The sequence below is a fragment of the Seriola dumerili genome, unplaced genomic scaffold (assembly GCF_002260705.1).
Source record: "Seriola dumerili isolate Sdu_G_001 unplaced genomic scaffold, Sdu_1.0 BDQW01000088.1, whole genome shotgun sequence".
Taxonomy (NCBI): Eukaryota; Metazoa; Chordata; class Actinopteri; order Carangiformes; family Carangidae; genus Seriola; species Seriola dumerili.
This window is the reverse complement of record NW_019174343.1, coordinates 13,595,554-13,604,675: the sequence shown is the minus strand read 5'-3', so window position 1 is coordinate 13,604,675 and position 9,122 is coordinate 13,595,554. Positions and strand designations below refer to the sequence as shown.

Genomic DNA, 9,122 nt, shown 5'->3' with positions numbered 1-9,122 from the left:
ATTTCTAAATTTCTTTTTTCACCTGACTCATTGAAGCCTACACACATATGGGGCCTCTGGAGTGTGGTCTTGGTTTCTTGGTCTCCGTTATAGCATCCCATTGGTCCGTGTGTTGTCTCTGACATGTTGTTGTTGATGTTTGATTGCTGATGTCAGCTGATGTACTTATTTATTTACTCTGTTTATTCTTTATATGGCTCCATTAGGTTGTAGAAATGAATTGCCCTTCTCTGGGATTAAGTATTCTGAATCTGAGTCTTAAAATTTAGATGTCTTTAGATGCCACCATAGTCCTCATCAATGTGCCTGCAGTAAAACTCACAATATTACTGTATTATTTTCAGGAGATTTTTACCCAGCAAATGGATGTTGTTGTTTTTTTTTTTTTTTAAAGTTTTGGGGGATTTTAAATCAACACAGAGGTCAGATGGCACTGCCTTTATTGAAGGAGAACATGACTGTCAAAAGGGTGGAAAAACATCACACTTGTGCTGGAATCTGTCAAATACTTACAGTTGACTTCTTGTATGTGTATTTTTTGCTGACAAAGCATATGTGGTAATGCTTGTCATTAATAATTTGACACTATTGTGAAACTGCAGCCAGCACTCAGTCCTCCGTTTGGTCCAGAGATCACATGGCCCAACTCGTCACAGGATGAATACAAAGTGCAGTGGTTACAAAAAAAAAAAAAGAAAAAGAAATATCTAGCTTTACTGTTTCAGATCCAGTATTTCTCACAACATCTAACACAACATGTATGGTGTAATCTTCAATTTGCATAAAGTATCAACATATAACAATGCCTGCTGATGAGGTGGGTATCTGAAAACAAGGTTAATGTTTCAGGAGGTAAAACCTTAAATGTAAAATATGAATTACAAAGAATCACTGCTGAAAAAAAAAAATCACAATTGGCCAGTTGTGAAAACCTGAATGAATTGGTCATGGATATAAACCACCTGCTTTTTCAGATTTTATAATAATCAACACATTTTCGTCAAGAGCAACTGAAAAATTGAGATGATATGGAGGTGATCAGTGCATTAAGTGCCAAGTCATGAGGACAAATGAGGGCCAGTGTTTTATCATCGTCATATATAACACATCTGGATTACTGATGATTATCTGATTTATTCAGCATGTGAAATTTCATCAAACACAGGAAGTTGAATCACAGCTTAATGTTTTATCTCTAAATGGATGAGCACTTGCTTCAACAGTTTGGGTGTGTGTGGTGACAGCAGAGCAGCCAGAGTCAGGGAGTAGACTGTTCTGTGTGCTCTACACTAGTCTTCGTCTTTTGCAGTCACGCTCCATCTGGTCTTCAGACATGTTGGTGGCTGCACCCAGAGGAGACACTTGGTTCAGCATGGAGTCATCTGATGCCTGACCAAACAGGGCCATTAGCAGGGCAACGCCAAACCCTGTGGCACGCTCCCCCTGCACAGACAAAATAAAACACAGAAACAAGGGTCAGATCACAATATCCAGTGTCATTACTGTAAAGCTACCCTGTAATTACCTTTCATTGCCCGGTAATGTGACTGAAACCTAATGCCTTGTGCCTTTTAAAACCCAATAATCTTGATAAATGTAACTACAGTGATGTTTTTTTATGAGCTGAATCACAAGACCAGGACAGATCAGCAGATTTTTATTATTTGTTGAAATGAAGAGCTGGTGCAATCCTGGCTCACCAGCAGGGAAGTTGTAAAAAGGTGTTGGAATTGAAATAATACATAATGCACAGGTGTAGCTGCAGATATCTTGCTCCCTTTTAAAGCAGTTCACTCTTGCTGGGCACTCTCGCTGCCAGCAGAGAACAGCGTCTCAAAGCTCAAAGTCCGTGTTTCTACAGATGTGACTGGCTCAACTAGACTCTGTGCAACATGGACACCATATACAGCACAAACAATCTGATCATCAGGTTTGTTGGTCTTTACTAGATCATGATAGGACTGTATGCATGACTGCAACAGAGAATACATATTTTTTAGTTGTTTCCAAAATATACGGCACCATCATTTTATTCCAATTGTAAATGCACAATTTATGCTTTAGCTATCAAAATCTGATTTGGGTTTTTTGTTGAGCTTAATAGGTAAACTTCTTGTATTATCCCCACACACTGTGTCCTATTCTCCCAACCTCATTCATCTCAGCTGTGCTCTCACAAGAACATTTTATAAACTCAGTTAAAAGGTCCCTTTAATGTAATTTTTAGTTAAACCAAGAGAGCCTGCTAAGCTTCATCCTGGTGTTGTTGCCAACTTCCTTAATCATTCTGCTGACTCTTTTCTTTCAGGATACTGAGTCACTAGTAATTGTTTTGAAATAAAACAGAACAGAACATTTCTCAGAGCTGCAGTTGTATATCAATAGGGGAAATCCATATGCAAATCCAAAAAATTTGGACAATTATAAGGTCTATGTTCTATCCATAGTCAGTCAGTGGCTGAAGATTTTATATCAAAAGTTGGATTTGTGTGAACCTGTAGAGGTCTATGTGCACGTCTTTGTAAATTAAAGTCATGATTAGGAAACCACTTCATGAAGTTGTTGTTATCACCTGATTTGCAACAGGACAAAAATCAAGAGCTCAAACTGAGTGCAAACTATCTATATGCACATCAAAACCTTAAGTACTCACAGCATGAACAGGAGAGGCGATGTCAACATGGACCCAGACACCAGGCCAGTCAAAGCCCAAGTGGGAACCAATAAAGAGGCCGGCGCAGGAGCTCTGGGCGTTCTCTCGATCCTGTAGAAACACAAGAAAGGGATGACAAACGTCAGGAAATAAATTATAACATCAGTCCCCGAAAAATATATTCTATTTGAACTACTTAGCTGACAACCGGTAACTAAGTGCCAGGTTTTGACAAAACAGCAATTTAGACAAACCTGTCTGGAGAAAAGATGCATCAACAAAAGCTAAAAAAAAGGGATTAGTAACTACATTACTACAGCTCTCAGTAATGTGGTCCAGTCTGTACTGATGTGCAATGAACCAAGCATACTGTGCAAGAGATACTGGAGATGCAGGGACAGTATTATCAAAACCTTTATAATATAATATATTTATTCAGTCTTTCAAACTCTCTCATGTCAGATATCTGTGCCTTTTCTCTTGTTTAAGCGTCTGGTTTTGAGGGATCTGTAATTTGTAACTTACCGCCACAGAGTTCTTCATGTCAGCCATGGCAGAGGTGAACTCGCTGAAGTGCAGCTCAGGGCAATAAACCAGGGGGTGAGCGAGATCTCCACTGCTGCGGCCTGCACGCACACAGGCGACCTCCCACTGCTCACTGTTAGTCATCACAGCTGCATGGTGCTTCCCTGTGGAGATCCCCTGGACAACAAAAACAACAAAAAGGTTTTACATACCAAGACAATACCTATTTGAAGGCGAAGTTCACTGTTGGTTCTGGTGTCTTCAGGAGAAGTGTTGATGAAAATAAAGACATTCAATATTATCCACTAAGTTTATCTATTAAGTTTATTTTCTACTGATTTGTTATAGAGGTTTAAAACATACCTCCTGTAAAAGGTTCAGCAACAGTCATTAAGAGGATGTCACCCACCTGTGCCCCTGTCAGGGTGGCCATATCCAGAATAATATCAGCTGACAGGTCTTTGCTGGCGTACACCACCCCATCAGCCAGCACCAGCCTGCCCTCTGCATCAGTGTTGTTGATCTCCACTGTCCTTTAGAATGAAACAGACAAATAACAGATAATACACCCCATGTTCATTCCTGTTGATTTGGCTTGTAAAATGACACTATGTGTGTTTATACCATGACAGAACAGACAAAACAATGAGACGCATACAACTCAAATCAGAAAATTTGACACTTTCTCCATCGAATGAAAATCCAAGGGAATGATACAATATATTAGGCTGAATCTTACTTTCCAGAGTAGAGAGTGTGGATATCATCAGGTCGTGTGGCTGTGGGTCCAACTGCGTTCTCTGCGAGGCAAAACACTGCATGGAGGTTATCCTTAAAGCCCTGAAGCAAACAGGGGAGAGAAAATGATTAAAAAAAAATTTCAAGCTGCAGAATTACAGAGGTTAAAATAACAGCTATGGTAACTGCTGTGGGATAATCCAAAAGGTCACCTCACCTGTTTAATAGTGGCTCTGAAAGCTCCTAAAATAGCTGCAGCTCCACCGCAGTCTCTCTTCATCCCTGGCATTGTGGTCTACAAAAAGACACATTAATGTGTGACGAAACATGCGATGGCTTAATTTGATCTCGGTCAAATGCTGCACCTCTACATGCACTTGTGCATGACAAGCGGCCTATAGATTTATAATTAGAAAAGCTTCACTGGCTGGTTTGTAAACATTGTACCTGTAGAATAAGAGCTTACCTTTGCATATGACACTACATAAACTGGTGCATGCAGCTGCAACTACATGTGAAGGGAATATTGAGAATCAACTTAAAGCTTAGTCTAACAGTAAAGGGACGTCAGAACATGCAAGTTCTACAGTCACCAAGATCACAGTTGGAGCAGGCTACCATCCAGATAAATACATTTTACAGTTTAGTAAAATTAATCCTAGTACATCATGATTTAGTGACAAAATGCGCTGCGCAGTCAAGTGCTATGTAAGATGGGAGACAAGGGCGTGGTCCGAGGCAATCGGTCAATCAATGGAGTTCTCTCTGGACAACAAGAGGATCTATTCTATGCGACTGCAAGTTGCTGAGAGGAAGGCTCTGACTGTTGTATGTGCTTATGCACCGAGCAGCAGTTCAGAGTATCCAGCTTTCTTAGAGTCTCAAGACAATGACATTCATGTTTAAACAATTGAACGAGACTCTGGTGATGTTCTGGGGAAATTAACATTACAAAGACTGTTTTTTTTTTCATGATGTACAACAGTTACTTTCACTTCTCCAGAGGAAAAATAAGAATACCTTTCCCTTGATGCTGAGTCCACCAGTGTCATACACAATGCCCTTGCCCACCCATGCAATAGTTTGGGTCGCACCATCTGGTGTGTGGCTCAAGACTGCTAATGCAGGAGGGTTCTCTGCTGCCTTCCCAACTCCATAGATACCTCAAAAAGTAAAGAGAAAGAAAACAGATAGATAATCCTATCTACCAATTACCAAGATGAGAATTTATTGTCTCTTAGATGAGAACAGATACACATTCTTATCAATCTATAAAGAGCTGAACAAAGATGTCAATGCAAAGTGAAACAAAATTACACTAAATTGGGATTACAGACTGCATGAATGCAAAGTAAATTCATTATTGATGATAATTATATTCTTATTTGCTGAATTTTTTTTTTGATTTAACATTCGTATAACATGCAGTAAGTAAATATATCTAGCCATGAAATATGCTGTGTATGTTCTACAGACAAGGTACCTCCAAACCCTCTTTGTTTCAATTCCTCTCCACGAATAATGACAGGAGTAATTCCAAGTTCAGTTCCCACAGCCTTGATCTCCTAAAAGAGAAATTAATGTTTGTATAGGGGTCCACAGCAAGATTTGTTAGAACTGTGATCCTGTTGTAATGTCAACAACATTTGCTAAAGATAAATTGTTTGACTTACATCTAAGAAGTGATCTGTATTCATCTCATTGCATGGCGTGTCCACAATGCGAGCTGCCAGCCGCACTCCATGAGCAGCATTAGAGAGACACTGAACACAAGAAAAGCCTTCAGCTATGGCAGACTGTTGGGCTTAAATGATTTGAAATGCTGTGTAGAATTAAAAGAAAATGAAAAAAAACAGTATAGTACCTCAAGTTCTGCGACATCCAGAGAACTGCTGTCTTGCCCGACGATCACAAACTCCACAGTGATGTGCTTCTTCTCAGCCCTGCGTAAGGACGTAGAGCGACGAGAGAAGATGGGGAAGGCCCTAGAGATGGCACAGGAGGATGCAAACACATCTGAACGCTCACACACCATCTGGAGAGGAAAGAAACAGTCATATTAGCCACTTGGTCACATATGCCTTCCTTCAACTGGATGACCCAGATTTAAGTGCCACAGGAGACCCAGAAGGAGTCTCCCGGTATCCCTGTGAAGCAGAAGAACTGATCTGTGGCTAAAAGTGCTCTCCGACTTCCCTGAGGGAGGTGAGAAAAGCAAAGAAAATTCCCCCCAAAGGGATCAATTAACTATCACATGAAAGGCCAGAACAAATTAAATTCAAATGAAGATACTAACCACAATGCAGCGGTTGTTCCCCCCGGGCAAGCAGGAACGGACCAGACGGGACAAGAAGTGGGCAGAAGATGGGCTGTTGTGCCTGCTGACCCGTGATGGAAGCGCGGCCACCGCAGCATGGTTGAGGTACAGGGGGCAGCTGTCCGTGGGGTTTGGGTTCAAAGCACTGAGAGCTGCCTGCCAGATCTGAGAAAACATAAGACAAAACTGAGGAGAGGCTGAGGCCCTTCTTACACCTGGCATTAACATGCATCTCAGGTGATCCAAACACAAGTGGACAGCTCCAAGTACAGGTGTGAAATCCAAAAGAGATCCAATCACTCCACATTCAGAGGTGGTGTTGGGCACATATGGCCACATTCTTTTAACAGTGTCTATGCGATTGTGTCCTGGGCCACATTGAAGGACCCCCTACCCAACTGAGGTCTTTTGCCAGTTTCATAATGAATGAAAATATTTTTACACTTCTCAGTCTTTCCCATACACTGATTTATTTGTGGTGACTCAACACAACATTGGCTTCCACATGTTGATTTTCATTATTATTTTTTTTTCACCATTTCAAATGGCTAAAACCTTATTTCCTTGTAGAGATGTGCACAGTTACACACATAGACTCGCTCAACTCCTCATAAGTCCTGCTCTCTTTCTCCCTGTCTTTCACAAACACATTGACAACAGAGCTGTCTGTCACAATTGGACTGGCTAAAAACAACAATGCACTTGGTCTTTGCAAACAGAAATAATAAATGTGTCTATTTGCATACATAGAGTGGAGGTTAGAAGACTCATGTGGAGACGCCTTGTAATGCCAGGTGTGAACTAACGTACTTAGACCTATCCACTTGTGATGCCAAGACACATGTTGATGCCAGGTCTGACCAGGGCCTAAGTATATTATCTGATGCACCAATCTATGTGACTTTCTGTAGTGCAAGACTCTGTAGTAACCAATGTTAAGCAGGAAAGGACGACTAGCCTCAAGCTACTTCACTGCCTGTCATCCCAGACAGTGTCTACAATGGAGATACCATCCCATGTAAGATTTAATATGGTGTTCCTGCTGTTGAGGACAAGAAAATCAACAGTTTTGCAGAGGCTAAAAGTTATCAGCAGCTAAGATGTGTGTGTGGGCAGACCGAAACCATTTGCAAGCGGAAAATGTGACAAAGAGTTTTAAGATTAGAGGCTTCCTGGTGTCACCCAAGTTTCCAGACAGCATCATCAGCTTAGGTATAGCGAACTCCTTTTATGACCCAGGAAAAATGAAAGCACTGTAAGCAGTGGAGTCATAATCATATTGGCTACTCATTGTCAGAGGATAGTGAGAGGCTCTGTAAATGACTGGAAACCTTTCCTTGACCTCACAGACTTACTCTCTCAAGTCTGTTTATAGGCTGGCTGCCACTGTTGCACAACCACCTCTGAGCACTTTGCACGACAGACAACTCACTGCTTACAGCTCCTTAGGATAGATACCACAAGAGCAGAGTATTTTTGCCTGGGTCTGACCACTGGACCTGCCACTGCTCTAACCAGTCATCAGGAGCACCCTGCTACATGATCTCACCCTCCAACCCTTCTCTCAGTGCTCTCATGATCATACAGTTGTGTTGTTTTCCGGGGAAGTGAACAACTATCAAAGCAAGGAAATGAACATTTCATTTTAACCTCAATAGTCACCCAATTTAAAATCGTTCACTGTTCACCAGCAAAAAGTAATTAACTGCTGCTGGTTAAGAAATAAGATTTTAGAAGAAATCTTGCATTAGTTAAAAACATCACTTTAGAAAATGTGGTTTTATTTAACCTTATTGGCGTTATAATTAGCTTTTCCACCGACTAATAAAAACCAGTCTCACTGATCTCTAACAAGACCGTTAACATCTCCTTAAAAACATTAGTTGTTCGTGTTACAGCTACTTGTTTAACATAGTTATTTAGATAGCGTTACAGCTACACCTGTGGCTAGTAAAGATTAGCTATTCGTGTTCAGGTCCCGTTAACGTTGAATTAATTTAGCTGACCTAGCTTCGTTAGCTTGTACAAACTTGGGTTAGCGTAAGCTAACATTAGCTGTCACCCAACAATCAATATCGTGCACAACGTTACCTCTTTGCTAACGACTGGCTGCAGTTTTCCTTTGATTTGGCCCCAGCTGACTTGCTGCAGGTTGGCCTGCTGGCCGATAATCAGGACAGGGCGACTTTGTGGCTCGGAGTCACCGGCAGAAGCCTTAAACTCCAGCACCACGTTCGCCATTTTTGTGACTTGCTAAAGAGATAGCTTGCTGACGGTAATTGTAAAGTGGACGGACTGCTATAGTTCACTGGCCCAACCCGGACCGGCGACGGCAGCCGGAAGAGGACCAAATGGCTTTCCCCGTTTAATTTATAAAAGGCTGTAAGTAATGTGTAATCTTTATCATCATCTACCGGCGACAAGCAGGAACTACATGTAGACATTAAAGGACAGGTGCACAAATTTTGAGGTCTGTCCTTGAGCAATAGTCAGGTGCCTTTAAGAACATCGGGACTGAGGGTGTACATCTGCTGAACACAAGGTCTCTGGAGCAAAAATAAGCAATAAAGCAGCTGTGAGAAGGAGGAGGTTGGGAAGGATGAGGAGATAAAGAAGAAGACATGGGGCTACTGGACAAAAATGAGTCAGGCACAGGGGTTGGGTCAGAGTTCATTTTTACTCTCATGTGGCACTACAGTGGCTTCTGAGCTTGCCAAAGAGGCATTTGGGGGCCTTTCAGATTAGGTCCCCCTCTGGTGTGATATTAGGTCTAAGAAGACTGATCTTAAAGACACAACATACAACTAAAGAGGAATTTTGTTTGCCAAAATGTGTCCTTCATCCTAACTCAAATGGGAAATGGAAAGAAAAAAAAACTTAAACTTCAGA

At 41.4% G+C, this 9,122-nt stretch overlaps 1 protein-coding gene across 1 annotated transcript; it reads right to left on the bottom strand.

Moving 5' to 3' along the window:
* Positions 1 to 423: 423 nt before the first annotated feature.
* npepl1 (aminopeptidase like 1) lies at positions 424 to 8,589 on the bottom strand. Its single transcript, XM_022744861.1, has 12 exons — positions 8,325 to 8,589; positions 6,213 to 6,398; positions 5,781 to 5,951; positions 5,590 to 5,679; positions 5,400 to 5,481; positions 4,937 to 5,079; positions 4,134 to 4,211; positions 3,918 to 4,018; positions 3,588 to 3,711; positions 3,179 to 3,355; positions 2,654 to 2,764; positions 424 to 1,443 (listed from the first exon to the last, which is right to left on the bottom strand). The coding sequence occupies exons 1-12, from the start codon at positions 8,472 to 8,474 to the stop codon at positions 1,285 to 1,287; spliced, it is 1,572 nt and encodes a 523-aa protein (XP_022600582.1). The 5' UTR covers positions 8,475 to 8,589; the 3' UTR covers positions 424 to 1,284.
* Between the last annotated feature and the right edge of the window lie 533 nt (positions 8,590 to 9,122).